We start from the raw sequence: 27,976 nt of genomic DNA, 5'->3' as shown, positions 1-27,976 counted from the left end.
TATAATGATCATTTACTGTCCTGTTAAATGGGAGCTCACAGCGGAAAACATCTGCAGGGAGTTCAAGTACTAAAAGGATACAAGAGGATGCAAGAGTCCATGCGATAAAACCTCCCCGTAAAATAGAAAATACACCGACGACAAAAGAAATATATTTTGGACACTTAGTTCGTTAAAAAGAGATTGGCTTCATTTAAAAAAATACAATGAAGTATCACGGTAATTTGTAGGAAAGAAGCTTGTGTCCTTGTCCACTAGCACAGACTCTCGGGAACCATTGTGTTCCACACCCGGAGATCAGCGCTCTTCTCCTTCTAGGCGGCTTCTTTCCTGGAGGTCAGAGGGCATGAATCTGCAACTGGTGGGAAGAATTAAGGAGAAGAGAACGAAAAAGGATAATTCTTAGTCTTCCTCATCCTCACTGATATCATATGCAGCAGCGGCGGTGGATCGGGAGCGTCTGCCCGGTGATGCGGGTGGAGAAGCTTTGCCAGAGAAGGGCCACCGGAATGATGGAGAGGGAGAACGTTCCCGGGATGGACTGCTGCTGGGGCTTTGTCGTGGACTAATAGCTTGAAGCATTCTTCCCTTGCCCTCCTTCAGCATGTGTTTCTAAAACAGATAAAACGGATGAGAACGGGCATGTTACATTATTTATACTTTATGGCTACGCTCCCACACACAGTATTCTTCAACCAAAACCAGGAGTGGATATAAAACACAGTAAGGCTATGTTCACACACTGTTGAAACAGCTGTTATTTGTCATCCACTAACTTTCAACAGTGTGTGACCATAGCCTTTGTGTGTAAATTTTTAAACTAGATAATTTTTTTCAGTTTTGGTGTTTAAAAGGCCACATATATTTGGGCAAACACTCTTCCAGAATCTTCCAATGGCCAGAGCGGACAAGGAGACAGAGAGTGACCAAGACAAAATACAGTACACAACTATATAAACTATGGTTCTGGTCAATCCTTATTTCGAGCCCATGGTGTTATTCATACAGTAAGTCTAGCTGTTATATAGCTGCCTTCAGGAGACTGGACCTGGATACAGTAAGTATAGCTGTTATATAGCAGCCTTCAGGAGACTGGACCTGGATACAGTAAGTATAGCTGCTATATAGCAGCCTTCAGGAGACTGGACCTGGATACAGTAAGTCTAGCTGTTATATAGCTGCCTTCAGGAGACTGGACCTGGATACAGTAAGTATAGCTGTTATATAGCAGCCTTCAGGAGACTGGGCCTGGATATAGTAAGTATAGCTGTTACATAGCAGCCTCCATAAGACTGGACCTGGATACAGTAAGTATAGCTGTTATATAGCTGCCTTCAGGAGACTGGACCTGGATACAGTAAGTATAGCTGTTATATAGCTGCCTTCAGGAGACTGGGCCTGGATATAGTAAGGTTAGCTGTTATATAGCCGACTTCAGGAGACTTGACCTGGATACAGTAAGTATAGCTGTTATATAGCAGCCTTCAGGAGACTGGACCTGGATACAGTAAGTCTAGCTGTTATATAGCAGCCTTCAGGAGACTGGACCTGGATACAGTAAGTATAGCTGTTATATAGCTGCCTTCAGGAGACTGGACCTGGATACAGTAATATAGCCGTTATATAGCTGCCTTCAGGAGACTGGACCTGGATACAGTAAGTATAGCTGTTATATAGCAGGAGACTGGACCTGGATACAGTAAGTATAGCTGTTATATAGCTGCCTTCAGGAGACTGGACCTGGATACAGTAAGTATAGCTGTTATATAGCAGCCTTCAGGAGACTGGACCTGGATACAGTAAGTATAGCTGTTATATAGCTGCCTTCAGGAGGCTGGACCTGGATACAGTGTGTATAGCTTTGTTTTACCACACAATAAAAAAATTAACAAATAAATAATGTGAGTTGCAGATATGTTTTATAATAATCTACTGATGATTTAGATTCTGAAAGTTATAACGACAGGGACACTTTAATATCCATGCCAGGAAAAGTGTGGCCATGTTGACTAGTAACACAGCATAAACTGTGAATAATGAACTGTTATGTGTAAGTGATATATGAATGATTTCCATTGCACAAAAAAAAATGTTGCAGCAAATATATACTGTTGGTAAGGATTTTATTATTTATATTTTAGGTAAGAGACTACTCACCAAAGCTCCTTCTGGGCCAAACATCTCCAAGAAATTCCCAATGAATTCTCGTGACTTCTCTTCCCATTTCTGAATTAGATCAATACTCTTATTCTCCACTTTTTGCACAAACTCCTTTGACTTCTCCTCCACATCCTTCACCTTCTTTTTTACCTTATCAACTCGTTCCTGCAGATGGTATCTCTTCTCCTAAATTCAACACAGGGCACATCTATTTACATCCATGCAATCTGACTGGTAAGAATAAGGGTCATACATAGTCAACTATACCCAACAGGATAAAATAAATAATTCTCACATTGATAAAGCTGACATTGAGCTCTTTGGCCGTATATCCCCGCTGTAGATTACGACGAGCATAGACATCATAATCCCGCACAATCCTTGTGATGATGTCAGACGTAGAGATTCCTTCTGTCCGCTGGGTTGGTGCAAACATTCCTTTAACAACAAAGGCAAAGATTGACAAGTTTCATCTAATGCACAGCGACAGGGATAAACTTGTCATTCATTGGCCAGTAGTTGATACAGTGGACCCCCGTGTGCATTCCCAGTTAGCAGGTGTGGATTCTACCCCCCATGTCTATCGCTCAGCTTAGCTGTTCTCAGGAACCTATAAGGTTCTAACACTATAAATTAGGAAGCTTATTAAATATTTATATGTAATTATTGCAAGTGATTGTAACATGATAAGCGAGTACACAGACCTGCCTCTTTTATATGTTTGTAGACGTCGTCACTTCCTGCAGAGGAATACGGGATATCATCGTGTGCAACAAAGTCAATCTATAAGAAGACGACAAGGAGAGAAGATGTAATAATGACGATAAACAATCACTTATTTAAAAAAGACATTATCAATGTATTATCAATGTTCTGCAGCCTCTGATGGATTACGGGGCAAGTACATTCACCTGAAACTGATGGCACATAATCCACCACCACTTATTTTGCTTAAGGGCCTATTCCACGGGTCGTCAGAGGAGCAAACGAGCGCTCTCAGCGCTCGTTTGCTCCTCGTTCCCCGCTCGCTGCCGGCGCTATTCAACGCGGCTGCAGCGAGCAGGTCAGTGCGGGAGGGGGCGGTGGGAAGCTGCGGGGGGGGCTGCCCGGGTGATCACTAAATAGGATATAGCAGCGTCTATTCAACGGAGCGACGGCAGCAGATCGCTGCTATATCAGTCGCTTGTTTTTCAACATGTTGAAAAACAAGCGACTGCAACGATCAGCCGACATGAATGATGTCGGCTGATCGTTGCACTCTATTCCACCGGACGATTATCGTCCGTAGCGGCAGATATCGGCCGAATACGGACGATAATAGTTCCGTGGAATAGGGCCTTTAGTTTCCTTTCTACAGCCTCCACAGTTTTGTGTGTGAGCTCGGACTTCTCTCTACACTTGTGCACAGCTCATGCGATTCTCCCCCGGATACTGCCTTTTGTGTCCTTTCCTTCATGTCTACTGCATATGCAAGCTGTTCACCAAGAACTTTCTTGCTTCTGTTCATGCTCTGAGCTGGTGTGTGACCCCTCCCTGCTGTCATCTCTCACATTGAGGATGCAGAAAGTCCCTCTGATGGATTAACCCAATTTTTCTCTGTGCAAATGCTAAATGGTAAGACATTTTTAATAAAGACTTCAAGTGTCACTGTCGTTTACATTTTTTTTGCAGAAATCAATAGTACAGGCGATTTTAAGAAACTTTGTAATTGGGTTTTAGCCAAAAAAATGCATTTTTATCATGAAAAAGCCGTTTGAAGCTCTCCCCCCTGTCTTCATGGTTCTCTTATGGAGAGGGGAGGGGTAGAGGGAGATGGGGCACCAAAACAGGACAACAAAGAGTTAATTTATAGCTACATCTCTGGGCTATCTCCTCTGAAGTCAGCACTGACCTCTCTGACCTCTGAATACCGGCTTTCACATTTCTCCCACTGTGCAATCCTTTGTTCTCTGCTGCCGACTAATCTCCCTCCTCCCCTCTCCATAGAATAGACATCGAGTGATGTAAAAGAGTCGAGATTTCCTGATAATGAGCAGTGAATGAGAGAGAGAGAGAGAGAGAGGGGGGGGGGGGACCTGGGGAAAGTCTTTTTAAATGCAGATAATGGTATATTTGCCGAATAAACCCAATTACAAAGTTTCTTTAAATCGCCTGGACTATTGATTTCTGCACTTACCATGGATTTTTTTTAATCCACACCTCTACTAAAGGGAAACTGACAGCATGGATGTGCATATATCCGTTCTGTCAGTTTCCAGGCACCTATCACAGAAGCATTGCATACACACCTTTGGTGATGCTTTGTGATCCCATGTCTGACATGCTGTATCACAACAGTAGTGTAAATAGTTTTGGCTCCCAGCATCACAATGAATCATGATGCCAAGAGTCCCAATGTCTAGTCCGCAGTATACAGTCCATGCACGGACCACATATTGTGGACGTGTGAATAGCCCCTAACTAGATTGAGACTGTGGAACTTCCCTTACCCTGTGCTCCTCCAGGAATTTTGGGGTAAGAGTCCACGGTGCATTCCTCACCACCTCGTCCACATAGCGACAATGCTGCACTGCGTCATATCTCTCTGCTTCATTCATCACCGTGAATCCTTTCAGGTTATGGGTCAGCTCATCACTACAGACTACAAAGCAAAAGAGTTAAGTGCATACAGTATATCCCTGATTATGGCAGTCACTCAGAACATCACATATACTGTGGCCACGTAAACAGGATTTTCTATTATTTATTAGAGATGAGCGAACCGGGTTCGGGTTTGAGTCCATGCGAACCTGAACATTGGGCATTTGATTAGCGGTGGCTGCTGAAGTTGGATAAAGCCCTAAGGCTATGTGGTAAACATGGATATAGTCATTGGCTGCATCCATGTTTTCCAGACAACCTTAGGGCTTTATCCAAGTTCAGCAGCCCCCGCTAATCAAATGCCGATCGTTCGGGTTTAGATGGACTCGAACCCGAACCCGCTTCGCTCATCTCTATTATTTATACATAAGGCCCAACTACACCTACGTAGTATATTACCAAGGAGGCCCCCGATGCAAACTAGAGAACATATAAACTTCATGTACACATGGCCTGGAGGTCCGCTCAGCAAAGGAACAGGAGAAAGTGCTGAGACTGGACCCGCCCATAGGAGATCATTTTCAGCCATGTTTTAGGGGTTGAGGAAAAACAAAAAACAACAGATGTTGAAATTTCTATAGAACACAAATCTACAAAACTAGTACAATGATTCTTCAATAATCTATGAGAAGCAATAATCTCCACTGCACTACAAGGTTACATGGCAACATACATTAAAGGGGAAATCTTTGTAAATTACTTTTATTTAAAAATCTCAAGTCTTCCCATACTTATCAGCTGCTGTATGTCTTGCAGGAAGTGGTATATTCTCTCCAGTCTGACACGGTGCTCTCTGCTGCCACCTCTGTCCATGTCAGGAACTGTCCAGAGCAGGAAAGGTTTTCTATGGGTATTTGCTGCTGCTCTGGACAGTTCCTGACATGGACAGAGGTGGCAGCAGAGAGCACTGTGTCAGACTGAAGAATACACCACTTCCTGCAGGACATACGGCAGCTGATCAGTCACAAATACATATAACTTTCTGACACCAGTTGATTAGAAAGAAAAATAGTACCCCTTTAAATACTGGTAAGACCTCTGCAGCCTTTCGGGTTGTTACTAGAACTTGTTATAGGAAATAACACTGCTAGTAATATTATATAAGGAGATCACTATTTTGCAGCCCTTTGGCTCCTGGTTATTTAAAACCTGCAAATCTGTTAAATATAAGTGATTAAAAAAAAGTGGATGAGAGTGGAGACGGGCCAGGTGATCATTCACATAGCGCAGTGCAGTGGGTATGGATAGAAGGATTTTCCACAAGTTTCCAGAAGCGCTGTGGTCTGACACGCCAGTATACCAATATGCATCATCTCCCAAAAAAATCAGCATATATGACTGGGGCTTTGTGCACGGATCGGCCTGCTCAGCACAGAGCCCACACTGTTTCCAGGAGCGTGGTTACAAATACAGGAAAAGATTCCAGAAGCAATGGAACTCCCTTACTAAACATAGACCTCGACTTACCGCCTACAATCAGGTATGTGTTAGGGAAGAGATTCTTTGCTTGCATTAATGCGCGGGCATGTCCAGAGTGGAAGAGGTCAAATATTCCATCCGCATAGACGCGTACAGGTCTGTCAGCTGCAGAAATACAGAGAAGATTCGGCTCATTCTACAGAACGTGGCTGTAATGGTAAGATACAGCAATGTGAGACGCGGCAATGTAAGAAGCGGCAATGTAAGAAGCGGCAATGTAAGAAGCGGCAATGTAAGAAGCGGCAATGTAAGAAGCGGCAATGTAAGACGCGGCAATGTAAGACGCGGCAATGTAAGACGCGGCAATGTAAGAAGCAGCAATGTAAGAAGCGGCAATGTAAGAAGCGGCAATGTAAGACGCGGCAATGTAAGACGCGGCAATGTAAGACGCGGCAATGTAAGACGCTGCAATGTAAGACAAAGCAATGTAAGACAAAGCAATGTAAGACAAAGCAAAGCAAACTGCAGAAGTAAAACATCTAAGCCATCCAGCAGCTTTGGAGGATAGATACCAATACTGCTACCTGGAAACTGCCCACAGGAAAGCTAGTGGTTGCTGAAGTTCCTTACTATGACTCTCTTAAGGGGGTACTCCACAGAAACATTACTTTTGATATGTTGCTGCCCAAAGGGAGACTAACAATTCCTTCCATACTTGTTATTATCTATTCAGTCTCCCTCCCCCAGTTCTCAGCTGGTGTTTTCTGTTGACAACACAAAAATCTGTGTGTGAGCTTTTCTCTCTTTCTCCCCCTCCCTTCTGAGATGGCTGATGTAAACAAGTCTCTGGCAGGCTGTATCTGCAACATTGTAGCTTCTTTGTAATACTGGGAGGAATAATCACAGTAGGTTCATTAGCGACTTGACCTCAGAATAACCCTCCCAGCATTACATAGAAGCTACAATGTTGCAGATACAGCCTGTCAGGGACTTGTTAACATCAGCTGTCTCAGAAGGGAGAGGGGAGGAGGGGGAGACAGAGAGAAAAGCTCACACACTGATTTTTGTGTCTTTAGCAGAAAGCAGCAGCTGAGAACTGGGGGGGGGGGAGGAGACTGAATGGATAATTACAAGTATGGAAGGAATTGTTAGTCTCACCATGGGCAGCAACATATGAAAAGTTATACATTCAATAGAGACAGAAGACCCACAGCGGTAGCTAAATGAAAGTAGATGAATGTCCAAACCTTTAAATGTAGCTTGTATTGCTGGAGTAGTTACTTACATCACTTAAGCGGTACTCAGATCAAAAGAGTTCGTATCACACATGTACATAAAAGAGGGATCCGGCACTCACCAGTCGTAGTGACTTCAGAGTGGTTTATTGCAGCATGAAGCGCTGACAGGGAGGGAGAGCAGGCAGGTGAACACACTAGTCCTGGAGCTTCATGCTGCTATAAACCACTACGACTGGTGAGTGCCGGATCTCTCTCCCAAGCACATATTAAAAGTTATGCATGAATGGAATACCCCTTTAAATTAAGCAGAATAAAAATATACTCCTAAAATCTGTCGGCTTTAGCTGCTACAGTTTCCAGGTAGCAACACAAAGGGCAACACTATAACATGGATAAACAATACAGACACATTAAAAGGATAAAGTAAGAAGCAGCTAAAGTATGTATACAAAACAACAAGAAGCTGTTTAAGTATCATTGGTACAGATTACGCTGCCTGACTACAGGATTGGCTCTTCCTCTATACTATGATAACGTGTCCCATCACGGCTGCAGATGTTCCGGAGCCGGCCTACGACTTACGTGGTGTCCCCATCTTGGCCTCTTCCATTGTTACTCTTGTGTATGGCTTACTATAGTCAATCTGTAACTGATCGGAGAAAGGTGCCGGCTCGCTCACTCCCTGCCAATGTGAGACAAAAGGAAAACATAATTATATACACACATACAAATATACATACACCATTATCAAAAATGCAGTGTATGTTTGTCATGTAAAGCACTGTATAGGAAACGGAATCTTTATTACACAGCATGCCACTTTACAGCCCCAGGTGGCATCACACTGTCCGGCAGCCGCTCTACCTTCCTCCACAGCCAGGATGAAATAACATCACCGGGTGGGCATATGAAACAGTGACTGCTTACAAAAATAAAAAAAAGACCTTTGAAGCCACCAACGATATACAAGGATATAGAGAAAGAAAGAAAGAAAGAAAGAAAAAGAAAGAAAGAAAGAAAGAAAGAAAGAAAGAAAGAAGAAAAAAAAAGAAAAAGAAAGAAAGAAAGAAAGAAAGAAAGAAAGAAAGAAAAAAAAAAGACAAAGAAAGAAAAAGAAAAAGAAAGAAAGAAAGAAAGAAAAAAAAAGAAAAAGAAAGAAAAAGAAAAAGAAAGAAAGAAAGAAAGAAAGAAAAAAAAAAGAAAAAGAAAGAAAAAGAAAAAGAAAGAAAGAAAAAGAAAGAAAGAGAGAATGTATGTGCCTGTCTGACGTCTGTGGCCTTTACCATTGGGAGAGATCCTAAATTCCTGGTCAAGCCGATAATGCACAGATGCTCTTTATAGAGAAGAACAACTATGTCAGAAAAGTCGGGGATCCCACCTAAAAGCTGCTTCGGTTCACTTACTGCTCTGTGTTCTGCTAATGATCTTACAATAACATCTTCCATAATCAGAACCTCACACTCCCGGCTCCAAGACTTCTCTCGTGCTGCACCACTTCTCTGGAACACCCTACTCAAAGACCTCAGACTTATTTCCAACACCCACAGTTTCAAGCGTACCCTGAAGACTCATCTCTCCAGGCTCGCTTATAACATTCCCTAAACTTGTTCCCGTGTCTCTTGTCTCCTCACTTTCTACTATATCTTCGACGGTTCCATGCACTTTAAACGTTTTACCTGTAACCAGACATTGGGGTGTAACTGGCTTATCCAGCTCCTTCTATGTACAATGGCCGGACCAGGGGCAAATAAAGCACTAGTGCCTTGTGTCACTCCCAGTTCGTAGTCTGTACCCTCTTGCGAGCAGGTCTCGTATTTATGATGTATTTTTATTTATTCTAACTTAATTTTATCATATGTAGTTGTAACCTTGTTACTGTGTATATTTAAAAAAGCGCTGTGGAATCTATTGGCGCTATACAAATAAATATTATATTATTATTGCAGAATGACACGTATTTGCTGCCATCAGGTGGACAATATAGGAATCGCACTCATCTTAAACTAACAGAACAGCAGACAGAAAACTCGCTAACAGGGTGACAGGATTTCTACTAGGCAACAATAAAGCAGTCAGGGCTGGTGGGGGTCCTGCAGGTCGGAACCCTACAATCACAATGTGGTGGCATATTGTAGCGGTATGATAAACCCAGGAGAAACACCCGGGTTATACACTTAGAGAGAGATACCAAGAGCGCTCTCTAGGGTTATACTGTGGTACTGCTGGTAACAGGACTCAGAGCTGGGACAAAGCTGTGGGGATGCCTCTGCAGAGGATGGGAGGCAGCAGAAAGTTGTTCACCTCCTGTGCTGGATTCAACACTGTTGTAGTGACATCTGCTCAGCTAAGGTTCAATTTGAGTTAAGAGCAGCAGTTAAAGGGGTTGTTCACCAAATTTTTTTTCTTTCAAATAAACTGCTGCCATAAAGTGCCAGAGATTTGTAATTACAAAAAAAAAAAAAATCTCCAGTCTTCCAGTACTTATCAGCTGCTGTATGTCCTGCAGGAAGTGGTGTATTCTCTCCAGTCTGACACAGTGCTCTCTGCTGCCACCTCTGTCCATGTCAGGAATTGTCCAGAGCTGTAGCAAATCCCCATAGAAACTCCCCACCCCACTCTCTAGACTAAAAAAAAAAAAATATATAGAAAAAAAAAAAAAAAAATGGTGAACAACCCATTTAAGATTTCTCTTATGCCAATGAGCTTACTCTGACATGTATGAAGATTAGGCTACAACTACAACTCAACGCTCCATACAAACCTAATGATAGACAGAAAAAATGTCCATCGGTCTTGAATCGGGGCTCCAGTAACCTAATGATTAGCTGTGGATACCGATATATATATATATATATATATATATATATATATATATATATATATATACACACACACACACACACACACACATTATATATATATATATATATATATATATATATATATATATATATATATATAATGTGTGTGTGTGTGTATATATATATATATATATATATATATACACTCACCGGCCACTTTATTAGGTACACCATGCTAGTAACGGGTCGGACCCCCTTTTGCCTTCAGAACTGCCCCAATTCTTGGTGGCATAGATACAACAAGGTGCTGGAAGCTTCCTCAGAGATTTTGATCCATAGTGACATGATGACATCACACAGTTGCCGCAGATTTGTCGGCTGCACATCCATGATGCCAATCTCCCGTTCCACCACATCCCAAAGATGCTCTATTGGATTGAGATCTGGTGACTGTGGAGGCCATTGGAGTACAGTGACCTCATTGTCATGTTCAAGAAACCAGTCTGAGATGATTCTAGCTTTATGACATGGCGCATTATCCTGCTGAAAGTCGCCATCAGGTGTTGGGTCCATTGTGGTCATAAAGGGATGGACATGGTCAGCAACAATACTCAGGTAGGCTGTGGCGTTACAACGATGCTCAATTGGTACCAAGGGGCCCAAAGAGTGCCAAGAAAATATTCCCCACACCATGACACCACCACCACCAGCCTGAACCGTTGATACAAGGCAGGATGGATCCATGCTTTCATGTTGTTGACGCCAAATTCTGACCCTACCATCCGAATGTCGCAGCAGAAATCGAGACTCATCAGATCAGGCAACGTTCTTCCAATCTTCGATGAGCTTGTGCAAATTGTAGCCTCAGTTTCCTGTTCTTAGCTGAGCGGAGTGGCCCCCGGTGTGGTCTTCTGCTGCTGTAGCCCATCTGCCTCAAAGTTGGCCGTACTGTGCGTTCAGAGATGCTCTTCTGCCTACCTTGGTTGTAACGGTTGGCTATTTGAGTCACTGTTGCCTTTCTATCAGCTGGAACCAGTCTGCCCATTCTCCTCTGACCTCTGGCATCAACAAGGCATTTCCGCCCACAGAACTGCCGCTCACTGGATGGTTTTTCTTTTTCGGACCATTCTCTGTAAACCCTAGAGATGGTTGTGCGTGAAAATCCCAGTAGATCAGCAGTTTCTGAAATACTCAGACCAGCCCTTCTGGCACCAACAACCATGCCACGTTCAAAGGCACTCAGATCACCTTTCTTTCCCATACTGATGCTCGGTTTGAACTGCAGGAGATTGTCTTGACCATGTCTACATGCCTAAATGCACTGACTTGGCGCCATGTGATTGGCTGATTAGAAATTAAGTGGTAACGTGCAGTTGGACAGGTGTACCTAATAAAGTGGCCGGTGAGTGTATATATATATAACACATACAGGCCGAGTCACATGGTCTAGTGACCTCATCGCCTGGTCCAGCTGATGTTTCTCTTCATGCACTATAGAGTATAGACTGATATATATATATATATATATATATATATACACATACACACACACACACTATAGAGTATAAACTGCTCATTGACTGGCAACTTCAGCCTGTCCGTGTCCGTGATATCACTCATGGTATATAGGTGGGGGGTGAAAGCCAAGCAGCCAAGATCACAAGCTGGATGTAGAACATGTGATCTTAAACCAGAACGGAAGAGAGGAAATCAGGTGACGCAATATCTGACTCTGAGGATCTGTGAGTGTAATATGCAGAAATTACGTTACAAAGATTAACACTGATGGATAGAAAAGTAAGAAAAAAATCTGCAACAACTTTAAAGGGCTAGTACACCAAAAATGTTTTGCTTTCAGATAAACTGGGGCCAGAAAGTGACAGAGATTTTAAAAAAAACTCCAGTCTTCCAGTACTTATCAGCTGCTGTCTGTCCTGCAGGAAGTGGTGTATTCTCTCCAGCGTGACCCAGTGCTTTCTGCTGCCACCTCTGTCCATGTCAGGAACTGTCCAGAGAGCAGCAGCAACTCCCCATAGAAAACCTCTCCTGCTCTCCAGACTGGAAAGAATACACCACTTCCTGCAGGACATCCAGCAGCTGATAAGTATTGGAAGAAATCTGATAAGCTGATAAGTATAGAAATCTCTGGCACTAGTTGATTTGAAAGAATTTTTTCTTGGTGAAGTACCCCTTTACAAGCATCTGCTGTGGCATTACAGACAAATGATTGTTTAAAAGCTAACTGGTATAGGGGCAAATAATCTTCTGGGTGGTCCCCAGCAGCTGACCCCGCCCCTCTGGGCCCTATTCACTATACTTAAATAGAAAAAACTCTATTACTCATCCCCAAAAGCCTCAGGGAAGAAGCAGAAGCTGCACATGTATCTGTAAGAAGGGACCATAATGTCCGGGGGCAGGGACAAGGGACAGGGACAGGGGTTCTTACTGAGAGGTGACTAGTAATACTTACCGTCATCTGACGGGGAATCTTTGCAGGTAATGGGTCCTCATCTGTAGTGCCATTGGGTCCATCTTTCCTTCTCTTGCGGGAGCCGAGCTTTGTAGTGTTCTGAGGCTCCATTACTGAAACGTGAGGGGGAGTCGTCTTGTGGAAGTCTGTATAAATATATCATATGTTTTCTATCCACCTGAAAAGATATGCAAACTTTTATAAGAAACAGGCTCATCCACCAGTTTGTCATAGTAAATGCAGGGTAGGTATACCTTTTAAACAAAAAAACACAAAAGCAACTAATGAAGAAACATAGAAGATTGTTGGCAGAAAAAGACCACTGGGTCCATCTAGTCTGCCTTATTAGTATTTCCCTTCTTATTACCTTAGGATAGATATATGTATATACCAGGCAGGTTACATTCTGTTATTGTACATTTACAAACCAAATTTGCTGAAAGTTTGTTCCAAGCATCTACTACTCTTTCAGTAAAGTAATGTTCTCTCACGTTGCTTCTGATCTTTCCCCCAGTAACCTCTCACTGTGACCTCTTCTTCTTAAGTTCAGATTCTTATTATTAGCACTTCCCTCCTGACCCTTATTTACTCCTGTAACATACATAAAAGTTTGGATCATGTCTCTGTTTTTCTCAGAGGGCAGGTGAGTATACATTTTCTTGTTTTTTTTACATTGGGGGTGGGGGGTAACTAACCTGTCATGGGGTTGATATGTACAGTAGTGAAACTAATAGGGGGGACTACCTACAGTGGTCTCCTACTAGATTGGGGGATATTACATTGTGGGGGGTGTTTGACAGAGGATGCCCATTGTATGTGTATGGGTGTACTAGCTCATGGGATGCTACCAATCAGGGAGACTAAGCTACATGGGCAATACTATCTACTGTGGAGCCTAGCTGCTCTGGGAGGCTGAACTACTATATGACTGCACAGAGGGGGGACCTAACTACTATATGGAGGCACAAGGGAGGCTTAGCTACTATATGAGTTGGGGCCTTTTTACCAAGTGAGGGCATAGAGGAGACCTAAGTACTATTTGAGAGCCAAAACTAGGCCTAAATACTATAAGGGGGCACAAATTAGGTAGTGTTACAGTGTGGAGCAATACACACTGTAAAGAGGTGAGGATGGTGTAGGAGAAAAGAGCCTAAAATGTTTGTCTGGTAGATTCTGTGGAGACAAAGTGCCACCAGGAGAGGCCTTTATGATGGCCAGGTCGGATGGAGAAGAAAGGATAAGTAAGTGAATCCAATCCAACCTATGAGTCAATGGATGTAATGTAACTGCACTGTAATCACTTATTTGGTGTGCAGAGTCGCGGTTATATTCATATCTATATAGGGGATAAGGGTCAGTGTATGGGGGGAGGGGAATGACTGGTCTTCATACGTATATGGTGGGCCCCCAGGATCATTTCCTCTGGTGGGTCCTAGGTACTCCTGATAATCTTATTTTACACTTCTGTGCTCAGGGTGCAATTACACAGAAAGAAAATCCTATACTTACCTTCCTTGTTCCCACACCAATGCCGTCATCATGATATCACTCCCTACTGCCGAAACTAAGACAAGAGGGCACTCTGCTGCAACTACTAGATGGATGCTGGTGAGGCTGTAATAATAGGGGTGGCCCTGCTGGGACTATTAGGGGAAGATCGGAGAAAAGAAATCTGTCAGGAGAGGGGTGAGTACTGCTGTGAGGAGGAAGGGAATATACTCGCAGATCCTTTCATCATGTGTTTCCTACCCTGTACAATATGTGTCTAGCAGATAGGAGAACACTGTGTCCTAATAGAGAGTTATTGATGACATCGGGCCCGTTATGACAGTGTGGGATGTTACAGGTTACCGTAATTACGGGGGAAATTATACCCTGCTAATTTACATAAAAAAGATACATGAAAACATATGTAACAAACGGGGAACATTCTGCGTGTATTGTGTCTGCAAATCAGCAGCTAAAGTGACAGGAGGGGAAATAAGAAGCAGTAACGTATCCACTGATTTCTCATATGAACAGATACTTACTCTTAGTGTAGCTTCCCGCACACCGTATGATCTAAATAACTGAACACACCATCAAATCTGCTGCACATGCTGTAAGTGTGAATGCACCCTTAAAGTGAATTTACCATCAGGTACATCCCTGCTTTTTTTTTTACCTTAATGGATTGACGCCTGGGAGTCTCTGATAACAGGATATAAATGTAAATCATATCTGACACCTGGGTACTTATATATATCTTCAGCAAAGGACACAATGTTCATCTGGGACTGGCTGCTATTTGCAGTGGGTGTCAGGCTGCCAGCCCGGCCGTGGGGTGTCACATTTTCGGCTGTGTCACACCAGGCTTGTGATGAGAACTTTGGCATTTTCTGAACTACTCAACACAGTATGGAGGAGAATAAACTACTCAAGGACAATTCAGAAGGTTCTTATACAAACAGACTGTGTTACAATTCCTCACTATTTACCACTTAGGGCCCTATTCCATTGGACGATTATCGTTTGCATAATCGTTAACGATTAACAATTAACGATCTCAAACGACCGCTATTTCGAAAGACCTGAAAACGTTCACTCATTTCCATGGAACGATAATCGTTACTTATGATCGTAATTGCGATAGTTTTTTCTTCGCTATTTATTCGCTATTGAGTTCATATCTATTGCGAACGACCGAACAATGTCTTATTCAATGCGAACGATTTGCGAACGTTTTGCAAGCGAGCAACGATAAAAATAGGTCCAGGTCTTATAAAGCGATCAACGATTTCTCGATTAATCCTTAAAGGGGTAGTCCACCCAAAAAAATTTTCTTTCAAATCAACTGGTGCCATAAAGTGCCAGAGATTTGTAATTCACTTCTATTAAAAAATCTTAAGTCTTCCAGTACTTATCAGCTGCTGTATGCCCAACAGGAAGTTGTATTATTTCCAGTCTGGAGAGCAGGGGAGGTTTTCTATGGGGATTTGCTGCTGCTTTGGACAGTTCCTGACATGGACAGAGGAGGCAACAAAGAGCACTGGGTCAGACAGGAAAGAAAACACCACTTCCTGCTGGACACACAGCAGCTGATAAGTACTGGAAGACTTAAGATTTTTTAATAGAAGTGAATTACAAATCTCTGGCACTTTATGGCACCAGTTGATTTGAAAGAAATTTTTTTTGGGTGGACTACCCCTTTAACTGCATTTCAACCGAACGATTATCGTTTAGATTTAACGATAATCTGAACGATAATCGTCCGGTGGAATAGGGCCCTTAGGGTGCATTTACACAGACAGATTTATCTGACAGATTTGTAAAGCCAAAGCCAGAAATGGATTTGAGACAATGAGAAATCTTAGTCTTTCCTTTATGACCTGTTCTCTGTGTATAGTCTGTTCCTGGCTTTGGCTTCAAATATCTGTTAGATCAGTGATTTTCAACCTTTTTTGAGCCGCGGCACACTTTTTATACTTAAAAAATCCCGGGGCACACCACCAACCAAAATGGCACAAAATGACACTAAAACAGTATATATTATACATATAGTTAATAATATAGATTCTAAATGTATTTATACTCACTCAATGTGAAACCTGGGCCTGTTTTCTTCTCCCCCCTGTGCTTCTCTCCACCATACTTCTCCCCCCTACTTCTCTTCTGTGCTTCTCTCCACCATACTTCTCTCCCCCTCTGCTTCTCCCCCATCCCCAGGTTTCTCTCCCCCATTGTTTTTTCCTGTTTCACAGGGGAACTTTCCCCGCGGCACACCCGACCATGTGTTGCGGCACACTAGTTGAAAATCACTGTGTTAGATAATCTGTCTGTGTAAACGCACCCTAAGATTTTAACTCAGCAAATGGAAACATCCCTAATTACATCCAGAGGATGAAAACCTTAAATCCCAAAACTATGTGATCTGATCAGTCAGGGGCCCAAACACAGCTCTCATCCGGACTGATCCATTCAGGCAAATCCTCTGGATCGGACAGGGATCCCAGCTGTGGATCTGTTGGGATATGCTCATACATAATGTAAAGGAGTGTAATTTATGGTGTGTAATTATCTGAACACATCTTATCCTTCAGTTTAGGTGAGAGTATGCTTTCAGGTACTGCACAGGTGCTTCAGCTTATGCAGGAGGTGTAACCATACTCTCACTCCAACAGGAGCTGTACTGCAGTAACACTGTTAAAAGGAAACTCCGGAAATTATCTTTTTCGTTTAAATAAGCTGGTGTCAGAAAGTTATACAGATTTGTAACTTACTTCTATTTAAAAATCTACAGTCTTCCAGTACTTATCAGCTGCTGTATGTCCTGCAGGAAGTGTATTCTCTCCAGTCTGACACAGTGCTCTCTGCTGCCACCTCAGTCCATGTCAGGAACTGTCCAGAGCAGCAGCAAATCCCCATAGAAAACCTCTCCTGCTCTGGACAGTTCCTGACATGGACAGAGGTGGCAGCAGAGAGCACTGTATCAGGCTGGAGACAATACACCACTTCCTGCAGGACATATAGCAGCTGATAAGTACTAGAAGATGAGTACTAGTACCTGAGATTTTTAAAATAGGAGTAAATTACAAATCTATATAACTTTCTGACACCAGTTAATATGAAACCGGAGTGCCCCTTTTACTGCTTTTGGCCCTGTTCTTTGTGTATTGTGGCTGCAAACTGTTGTTCAGCCCCATAGAGTCGTCTTATGGTGTACGGCTACTTCTCATTCTCTCCATTCCAAGGTCTAGGAGCAGAGCGGGTGTGTTAGTCAGCAGCACTTGTATAGAGACATCATTTCCTATACTTCTCTGGGTAATCACAAGCCATGACATGTCCTCTCAGTTATGCCGGCCATGACATAGTGTTGGAATAAGCTGGCACTGTGCAGGGGGATCATTTACTGCAGGGCCGCTCAATCTTTTTGCCCCCATGCCTCACCAGTCAATCTATGTTGATGGTTCCCTGCTCTGTCCACATCCTCCATGTTCTGCCGCTCTGCCCCCCAGATCATACTATTAGGGAGCTGTTGCTTTCTGCTAGCATATTTACTCACAGGGGGCATTACCATAAAGACCCCAAGAAGCACGTGCAAGGAGTCTGTATGCTCCCCCGTGACTGCGTCACTTTCCACTGGGTACCTCAGTTTCCTCCCACATCCAAAACACAATGAGAGGTAAGTTTAGAATTTACATTGTGAGTCCCATTGGGGCCAGGGACGACCATTGTGAACAGCACTGCAGAGTATCTATATAAAGGAGATTCTCTACTACTCGGACCTCTGCAAGTAGGAGTACTCTAAGGGTATGGTCACACTGAGGAAGAGGCAAGGAATTTCAAGCGGAATCTGTGCTTAATTTTATGCTTATTCCGTTTAAAATATGTACAGAGCAATGTTCTATTGTGTTCAATGGGATTTACGTTCTATTGTTCACAAGAATTTACGTGTGGAATTATCCGCCGTGGATCCGCTTTACACCCAAAGAATTGACAGGTCTTTGGGCGGATTCCGCTAGAGAAATCCCATTGAAGTCATTGGGGCTTTGAATTTCCACTTTCCACGCCAATTCCGCTTGAGCTGAAGAAGAGGAAATTGCAAACAGAAAACTTTGCTCTTCAATTCCGCGCCTATTCCTCAGTGTGAACAGACTCTTAGGCCTCATACACACGTCCAGTCCTTTCTCAGGACCGTATATTATGTCTGCAAATAATGTGTCCATAGCGCATTTGTAGTGCATACCCAATCTGTATTTTTTTGCGCATCCACAAGCAATGAGACTGTGACAGTTAACCCCTTCGCCTCTGCCATCTATTTTGGCCGTAATGACGAGGCGCCATTTTACATTTTTGCATTTTCGTTTTTCCTCCTCGCCCTCTGAGAGCCATAGCACTTTTATTTTTCCACCTACCGAGCTGCTTGGGACGTGATTTTTTTGTGCTTCACCGCATGGAAATAATATTGTTATATTTTACTAAATCGGACAACTACACACACCACAATATGTTCATTTTTTAATGTATTTTTTAAGGGCGGTGATATCAAAACTTTTACTGGAAGAGGGTCTGTGTCATATTTTTAAAAACATTATTTTTTATACACTTCTTCAGTACCCCTAGGGCAGTATAACATACAATCATTATATTGCATAGCATTGATCAGTATTATTGGCAATCTTCCCATAGAGTCTGTCTGAGGCACACTCTATTAGAAGATCACTGACTGGACCTGGCACAGGTAAGTATAACTCCTCCAGCAGGCTGGGGAAATGATCAGGACCCCCACAGCGATCCCAGTCAAACCATTTATAAGATTTTGTGGCAAGGGTTTAGTGTTCCGTATTTTTTGATGAAATTACGGGTCAGCAAAAAAGGCAGATCCCATAGCCTTCTATTGGGTAAAAAAAAAATCCAGATAGTGTGAATCGCCCAATAGAAATCAATGGGCCGTAAATCTACTGAAAGGGTGAATAAGGCCTCAGTATACTTGTACAACTTATATTTTGCTTGTACAAACCCATGATAACATGTACAGCTAAAAAAAAGAACATAATGTTCTGGACAGAACTGAACGCCTTCTTTGTGGTGAGACGGGGGGAATCAAAAAAGGATTTTTTTTAATCACTATGAAATACCTTAAGCGGCAACATCCGCCAACACCACCCACAGTATATACAATACAGAAGAATCACAGACAGTAAACTGCTGGCCAGTGGTTGTCACTTACATCGGAAAATGTAAGTAACATGCGAGTAACCTGTGAACCAATAACTGTATCTGTTGCGTACGAGAAACTGCGTAAGGGAACAAACACACAGGCCAGATCCACAGCGGATTTCTCGCTGCAAATTTGTCACTTCTTTGAGTGGAGAGCGGCGGCTGCGGAGGAGTGCACGTTCTCCCATAGACAGGCTATGGGACACTGAGACAGGCGGGATTCCCCCTTAGGCCGGGTTCACACTGCGCTTTTGCAGTCTGATTTTTTTTGTAAAAAACAGACAGAAAAAAACTTCACGTATTTGTGTATTATCCGTTTTGATTTGTTTTTCTATTTACTCCCATTATTAAAAAAAAATGGATCAAAACGCATCCTTTTTTTAACGTACACAAACACGTAGTCGATCATGTTTTTGTATATGCTAAAAAAAAAAACACAGATGCGTTTTGATCTGTTTTTCGATGCTTTTTTTTTAAATTGAAGTGAATGGGAAAAATGGATGCATACAAATACATCAGTTTTTCCATCAAATTTTTTTCAAACGGATTGAAAAACGAACTGCAAAAAATCCAGTGTGAGCCGAGCCTACTGCATGAGAAGCAAACAGGAACACACCAATGAAGACATTACATAATATACTCCGCACCCACAATAACAAAAAAAACATGTTGCACTTACTTTCATGTATTTAGGTACACCAACGGGAACAACTTGTGCGGTGCACACAGAGAGTGAGCAGAGAAGCATTCAGCCACATGCTTCTTCCTGCTCCTTCTAGCAATTTCATGGGCACTTTAAAGGGATTAATAATTTTTTATTTCTTTCACATCAACTGGTGCCAGAGACTTGTAATTTACTTCTATTAAAAAATACTACTAAAGTACTTACCAGCTGATGCATGTGGTGTATTCTTTCTCTGCTGCCACCTCTGTCCATGTCAGGAACTGTCCAGAGCAGCAGTAAATCCCCATAGAAAACCTCTCCTGCCCTAGACAGTTCCTGACATGGACAGAGGTGGCAGCAGAGAGCACTGTGTCAGACTGGAGAGAATACACCACTTCCTGCAGGGCATACAGCAGCTGATAAGTATTGGAAGACTGGAGATTTTATTAATAGAAGTAAATTACAAATCTCTGGCACCATTTAATTTGAAAGATTTTTTTGTGAATTACCCCTTTAAGGTGTTCATGTAATATCTGGTTATCCATTCATCAGAATGGCCAAGCTTGCAGGACACACTGTGGTCACACTTTTCTGTATAATTTTACACACCGTCTTCTGGAGGAAGTTACGCTGTGAGGCAAAGTGATCACAATCATCTGTAAACAAGGGCGATGTGGGTTACAACACGGTGGGATGCTAGTCATGCTGGATCATGGGCAGAACAAGCAGACTGTGCCTGTACTCTGTGCCAGTACTATACACTGCAGCAGCCAGACACCGGTGTACTGTATGTTGTGGCTATTGTAAACGTATCAAACCGTGACGAGTCTCTGTTCTCTGACAAGAAGACCCGGGTCTGTAACATTCACTGGCAGTCCTGTAAACTCCATAATCACAGTCCCTTTATAGGGGTAGTTCACACAAAAAATTTCTTTAATAAATTACGTCATTGAAATGTCATTTTTCAGAAATTAATAACTCGATAACAAGAAATCAATAATCTGAAGTTTTCCAGTACTTATCAGCTGCTGTATGCCCTGCAGTAAGTGGTGTATTCTCTCTAGTCTGACAAAGTGCTCTCTGCTGCCACCTCTGTCCATGTCAGGAACTGTCCAGAGCAGGAGAGGTTTTCTATGGGGATTTGCTGCTGCTCTGGACAGTTCCTGACATGGACAGAGGTGGCAGCAGAGAGCGCTGTTATAGATTGTAAACAATCCACCACTTCCTACAGGGCAAACAGCAGCTGATAAGTACTGGAAGGCTGGAGATGTTTAAATAGAAGTAAATTACAAATCTGTAAAACTTTCTGAAACCAGTTGATTTGAAAGAAAAAGATATTTGCTGGAGTACCCCTTTATTTTTGTTGCTATTATAGGAAGTGTTTACCATCAAGCGGTTTCAATATAAAGGTTGTAAAGTAAATAAAAATGTTGCTAAAATTACAAAGAAAAATTAAAAAAAAAAATGAGAAAAAAAAATATTAGAAAATAGAAGCTGATTTCAGTATTTTCCGCTGATGAGGTGATGATCAGGACGATGGATTCCTGTGTACGGGTCCAGCTGTTGTTCTATATTACATGGTGCAGATACAGATTCGTGAGCTGAATGAATGGAAGGAATTAGCGGTGGAATGTGACGACTAATAACGCTGCAGATCTGCTCGCTCCTGTCTAACGGGTCCGGGCTCGGATTTCAGTCTATATATAACCCGGCCTAATAATCCAGGTTACTAGGTTGCTCAGTCACAGTCATGGGGCATAAGAAGCGAGCAGTAATAGCAGCGCCCTGTGCTCCAGTATGCAAAGAATTCTAAGTGCCCTGATCTATGATAAGATAAGTGCAGCTATTAGACAATGGTATGTACATGCATATACAGCTGGCTCCCCTCCAATATTAGGCGATCAGCAGGTGAGACTATTGCACAGGAGATGCTGAGGAGAATGGTACGTCTCTTATAGCGCGTCTCTTATAGCGCGTCTCTTATAGCGCGTCTCTTATAGCGCGTCTCTTATAGCGCGTCTCTTATAGCGCGTCTCTTATAGCGCGTCTCTTATAGCGCGTCTCTTATAGCGCGTCTCTTATAGTCCGTCTCTTACCTTCCTCCTCGGCGCTGATCCCTGACCAGTACACTCTAAGGCAGACAATCTCACAGTGGGATGGATAACCCCCTTGCCGCCGGAGCGTATACTTTACCTGCTCCCTGCTCTGGCTTGCTTCGGGGCTCACAGCGACTTCACATGCCGCTCATCCAATCAGTGCGCTGCAGCGGGGTAGCGCACTGATTGGCTGAGCGGGACCGGAGCCGGGAGCCTCATATGCAGCTACGTCGCCAGAGCAGGTAATGTATGCTCTTGGCGGCGGGGGTTAAAGCACATTCTCACAGCGGCATGTCAATCCCGCTGCGAGTATTTGCTCTATAGGAATTAATGGGACTAGATCCGCAGCGGATTTTGCTGCGAAACCACAGCGTGAAATCCAAAAATACAAATTTGCTCACAAACCTATAATAAAGTAATTTAACTGCACCAAACCAGGACACCGCTTTGGTATTAACGGTAAAGAACTAAACAGAAAACAGTGGGAGCAGCCTAAATCCTAAGGCGGCGGGATAGCTTCCCCCTTGTAGCCTGTGGGAGGTATAGCTCACCTTCCAGCTGTCTTATTGTTCCTCTCCCGGTGTATCTCCCTCTCACAGCTATCCCAGGCACTGGATTAGGACGTTGAGCACCCGAAGTGATGTCCCGGCACAGTCCTGGACTTCTCCTGCTCCCACACCTGCCTATGTATATGTGACACTCTCTGCACTTTGTCCACCTCGTTCCTACTGACAGACAATCTGCTGACATGTTTAAAGGTCAAAATGAAAGTCAGTGATATTCTGGCTGCTGCAATCCAACCCCAGCACTTCCATATTCCCCATACTATATAGCGTCACTAAATCCCATTCTCACCTTACGTATCAAACCACAAGTCAGAAATGTAACATTTAGGAAACATCCCAACTATTTACAGAGCTAGGAAAATAGCCAATGCTCGCTTAAAGGTGAAGTTCACAAAAAAAAAATTCTTTCAAATCAACTGATGCCAGAAAGTGGTGGGTGGATCTGCGCCTTCTCCCTGGCGTACGCCTCGGTAAATCTCCCCCTAAGTGCTGTAAGTTTGCACACAGAGAGTTCAGCACGTCTGGGCCCATGTGTCCCCCCTCAGCGCTGCCTGTTGTGCACACGTCCCCGATCTGTCATTGTTATCACTGCAGTTTTCCGCCATTGAAGCTACAGGCCGTATTTATGACGTCCCTCAGCAAGGTGGAGCCGCATCAAATCCTCACTCATTTATTCACATTTTCCACCACTTTTGTACTTCTTGGTCTATGCCAGATTCCTATAGAGGGTGTGCACCGTGCTGATGAACACAATGGAGTGAGATGGCGGTATGCTCGCAGAGTGTGCCAGCAATAATAATCAGACATTACCTTCTCTGAAATAACAAACTGGTGACTAGGTCCTAAAGCCTATTTGTCATTTCTAAAGATTTTTTTTAGAAACCTTTATAATTAAATTAAAGGGGTCATCCAGTATTCAAAAACATAGCTGCTTTATTCCAAAAACAGCACCACCCCTGTCCTCTGGTTGTGTGAAGTATTACAACTCGGCTCCATTCTCTGGTTTTGGAAGAAAGCCTCTATGTTTTTCCAACCCTGAAGAATCCCTTTAACCCTTTTAGGATGGTGACAAGGTAACATTAAAGCTACACCCCTCTATGGCCCCCAGCTATTTCTCCTCCTCTCCATTTCAGGGGATGGGACCAGAGAAGTAAGGACACAAATAACTGCTGCCCAGAACTTTATGGGCGGTCAGAGATGAGAAGGAAGCCTCGATTTACCTTTTATTCACAGTGTGACACACCTGGAGAAGACAGACAAGATGACAGATTACAGGTAGATATAGGAGAAGCGAATCCCTGACCCCTTCCTGGACTCTGTAATAAACGTCACAGAAAAATGCTGATTGCTCGGCACGTCTCACCCCCAGAGATTACCTCACCATATGATGCAAGAGTGAACGGGGTCCAAAGGAAAGTCACCAGGTGCTCTGTGCTGTGGGGGGTAAGACTCTATATGGCAGGGGTAGGGAACCTGGGCTCTTTAGGTGTTACAACTCCCATCATGCCTGGACAGCTGAAGCTTTAGTTATGGAACAGTTGGGGGTCCAAGGTTCCCTACCCCTCCTATATGCCCTAATAGCCATGATGAGGCAGCCCCTCTAAGATATGGAGGCAGCCCCTCTAAGATATGGAGGCAGCCCCTCTAAGATATGGAGGCAGCCCCTCTAAGATACGGAGGCAGCCCCTCTAAGATACGGAGGCAGCCCCTCTAAGATACGGAGGCAGCCCCTCTAAGACACGGAGGCAGCCCCTCTAAGACACGGAGGCAGCCCCTCTAAGACACAGAGGCAGCCCCTCTAAGACACAGAGGCAGCCCCTCTAAGACACAGAGGCAGCCCCTCTAAGACACAGAGGCAGCCCCTCTAAGACACAGAGGCAGCCCCTCTAAGACACAGAGGCAGCCCCTCTAAGACACAGAGGCAGCCCCTCTAAGACACAGAGGCAGCCCCTCTAAGACACAGAGGCAGCCCCTCTAAGACACAAAGGCAGCCCCTCTAAGACACGGAGGCAGCCCCTCTAAGACACGGAGGCAGCCCCTCTAAGACACGGAGGCAGCCCCTCTAAGACACGGAGGCAGCCCCTCTAAGACACGGAGGCAGCCCCTCTAAGATATGGAGGCAGCCTCTCTACGATATGGAGGCAGCCCCTCTAAGACATGGAGGCAGCCCCTCTAAGACATGGAGGCAGCCCCTCTAAGACATGGAGGCAGCCCCTCTAAGACATGGAGGCAGCCCCTCTAAGACATGCAGGCAGCCCCTCTAAGACATGGAGGCAGCCCCTCTAAGACATGGAGGCAGCCCCTCTAAGACATGCAGGCAGCCCCTCTAAGACATGCAGGCAGCCCCTCTAAGACATGGAGGCAGCCCCTCTAAGATATGGAGGCAGCCCCTCTACGATATGGAGGCAGCCCCTCTAAGACATGGAGGCAGCCCCTCTAAGACATGGAGGCAGCCCCTCTAAGACATGCAGGCAGCCCCTCTAAGACATGGAGGCAGCAGTAAATAACTAAAGCTGCAGAGATTCTCCGAGCAATGACAAGCAGATACTTCTAGAGCGTTCTAGCAGAGGCACGCTACATCAGTATACACTGTATATACTAGTATATATAATAATATAGAGTGACCAGGCACGGCCGACTGTGCTATCTTCTGTCAATATGTCTATTCCATCAGAGTGAGAACAAGCCGAGCTCTGAGAACGTCCTCTCCTCATATGGGAATGTAGGACGGGCACAGTGAGTCAGCCGGTATGTGCTGCAGTGGGCGACCCACAGCCATGTGAGAGCCACCAGGGACCTGGCAGCCACCCGGATCTTATAATAGACTAAAGGAGATGATGTGTCAGGGCAAAGGCTTGTGTATAGCCAGCAGCATAGGGCACTGCCTACAGGAGACAGATCACTCAGTACCCAGTACAGTACCCTCACCACCACAGGAATAACATTATAATAAAGCAGACAAATGCCCTGTGTGCCCTCAGATCATATGGCTATGGGCACCCTCCCTGCCTGGCACGCAGCACATACATCTATGGGCACCCTCCCTGCCTGGTACGCAGCACATACATCTATGGGCACCCTCCCTGCCTGGTACGCAGCACATACATCTATGGGCACCCTCCCTGCCTGGTACGCAGCACATACATCTATGGGCACCCTCCCTGCCTGGTACGCAGCACATACATCTATGGGCACCCTCCCTGCCTGGTACGCAGCACATACATCTATGGGCACCCTCCCTGCCTGGTACGCAGCACATACATCTATGGGCACCCTCCCTGCCTGGTACGCAGCACATACATCTATGGGCACCCTCCCTGCCTGGTACACAGCACATACATCTATGGGCACCCTCCCTGCCTGGTACACAGCACATACATCTATGGGCACCCTCCCTGCCTGGTACACAGCACATACATCTATGGGCACCCTCCCTGCCTGGTACACAGCACATACATCTATGGGCACCCTCCCTGCCTGGTACACAGCACATACATCTATGGGCACCCTCCCTGCCTGGCACACAGCACATACATCTATGGGCACCCTCCCTGCCTGGTACACAGCACATACATCTATGGGCACCCTCCCTGCCTGGTACACAGCACATACATCTATGGTCACCCTCCCTGCCTGGTACGCAGCACATACATCTATGGGCACCCTCCCTGCCTGGTACGCAGCACATACATCTATGGGCACCCTCCCTGCCTGGTACGCAGCACATACATCTATGGGCACCCTCCCTGCCTGGTACGCAGCACATACATCTATGGGCACCCTCCCTGCCTGGCACGCAGCACATACATCTATGGGCACCCTCCCTGCCTGGTACACAGCACATACATCTATGGGAACCCTCCCTGCCTGGCACGCAGCACATACATCTATGGGCACCCTCCCTGCCTGGCACGCAGCACATACATCTATGGGCACCCTCCCTGCCTGGCACGCAGCACATACATCTATGGGCACCCTCCCTGCCTGGTACACAGCACATACATCTATGGGAACCCTCCCTGCCTGGCACGCAGCACATACATCTATGGGCACCCTCACTGCCTGGCACACAGCATATATATCTATGGGCACCCTCCCTGCCTGGCACACATACATCTATGGGCACCCTCCCTGCCTGGCACACAGCACATACATCTATGGGCACCCTCCCTGCCTGGTACACAGCACATACATCTATGGGCACCCTCCCTGCATGGTACGCAGCATATACATCTATGGGCACCCTCCCTGCCTGGCACACATACATCTATGGGCACCCTCCCTGCCTGGTACACAGCACATACATCTATGGGCACCCTCCCTGCCTGGCACACAGCATATACATCTATGGGCACCCTCCCTGCCTGGCACACATACATCTATGGGCACCCTCCCTGCCTGGTACACAGCACATACATCTATGGGCACCCTCCCTGCCTGGTACACAGCACATACATCTATGGGCACCCTCCCTGCCTGGCACACAGCACATACATCTATTGGCACCCTCCCTGCCTGGTACACAGCACCTACATCTATGGGCACCCTCCCTGCCTGGTACACAGCACCTACATCTATGGGCACCCTCCCTGCCTGGCACACAGCACCTACATCTATGGGCACCCTCCCTGCCTGGCACACAGCACCTACATCTATGGGCACCCTCCCTGCCTGGCACACACTGTGAGGGTACAGGACATCCTATCACCAGTCTGCAGCTCAGCCCATAGATCTCCGCTCCTCTGCAGCACATCGCAGCCTCAGCCACTATCTCTCCCTATACAATGGCTAGGTCCATAGATACGTGTTACTATGTACGCCACCAACTACTGTTCGGGCTGTAAAAGTCTATAGAAATGTCTGACCTGCGGGCCGCTCCGGTTCTGTACGGGACGCCGAGCCCCGAGTGCCGCTCACCTCCCGGTGTCTCCGTGTCCAGTATCCGGGCGGGGCTACTTAGTGTCATAGTCTGACAGCACGGTCCGGAAGTACAGCTCATAGCCAGCAGAACAGCGGTGTAACCAAGTAAACAGCCGGCTAGGAACCAAGGTCCCGACTAGAGGGTTCCGCTGCTATTTTCGGTCCGGCAGAGTGTGAATGGATGAGGGGTGAGGAGGTGTTACATAGCGGATATCACGGGATGAGAACATTATATGAGACATTATAAACTGACATAAATGTATAGTAATTCTGGGTCTCCTAACAGTAGGCTCCTAAGCTGGA

General features: G+C 44.8%; 1 protein-coding gene across 2 annotated transcripts; it reads right to left on the bottom strand.

The window, feature by feature from the left end:
• On the bottom strand, nucleotides 1-27,743 carry PCYT1A (phosphate cytidylyltransferase 1A, choline). 2 transcript variants are annotated; one of them, XM_069974432.1, is made up of 9 exons: nucleotides 27,619-27,743; nucleotides 12,729-12,906; nucleotides 8,040-8,139; nucleotides 6,268-6,384; nucleotides 4,650-4,801; nucleotides 2,865-2,943; nucleotides 2,456-2,598; nucleotides 2,158-2,346; nucleotides 1-612 (listed from the first exon to the last, which is right to left on the bottom strand). In XM_069974432.1, exons 2-9 carry the CDS (start codon nucleotides 12,837-12,839, stop codon nucleotides 403-405), a joined length of 1,101 nt encoding a protein of 366 aa, XP_069830533.1. In that variant the 5' UTR covers nucleotides 12,840-12,906; nucleotides 27,619-27,743; the 3' UTR covers nucleotides 1-402. The 2 variants fall into 2 exon arrangements, with proteins under 2 accessions (XP_069830533.1, XP_069830534.1); XM_069974433.1 differs by lacking the exon at nucleotides 27,619-27,743 and adding an exon at nucleotides 22,739-22,875.
• Between the last annotated feature and the right edge of the window lie 233 nt (nucleotides 27,744-27,976).

This window comes from Dendropsophus ebraccatus, chromosome 6 (assembly GCF_027789765.1).
Source record: "Dendropsophus ebraccatus isolate aDenEbr1 chromosome 6, aDenEbr1.pat, whole genome shotgun sequence".
NCBI lineage: Eukaryota > Metazoa > Chordata > Amphibia > Anura > Hylidae > Dendropsophus > Dendropsophus ebraccatus.
This window is presented reverse-complemented; position numbering and strand designations above follow the sequence as displayed.

What these genes read in the sequence shown, in the direction of transcription:
- PCYT1A (XM_069974432.1), bottom strand. Translation starts at nt 12,839, where the DNA reads ATGGAGCCTCAGAACACTACAAAGCTCGGCTCCCGCAAGAGAAGGAAA. An exon ending in AGATTCCCCGTCAGATGACG is followed by an intron (nt 8,140 to 12,728) that starts GTAAGTATTACT and finishes TCACATTGGCAG; the next exon opens with GGAGTGAGCGAGCCGGCACC. An exon ending in CACATACCTGATTGTAGGCG is followed by an intron (nt 4,802 to 6,267) that starts GTAAGTCGAGGT and finishes TTTGCTTTGTAG; the next exon opens with TCTGTAGTGATGAGCTGACC.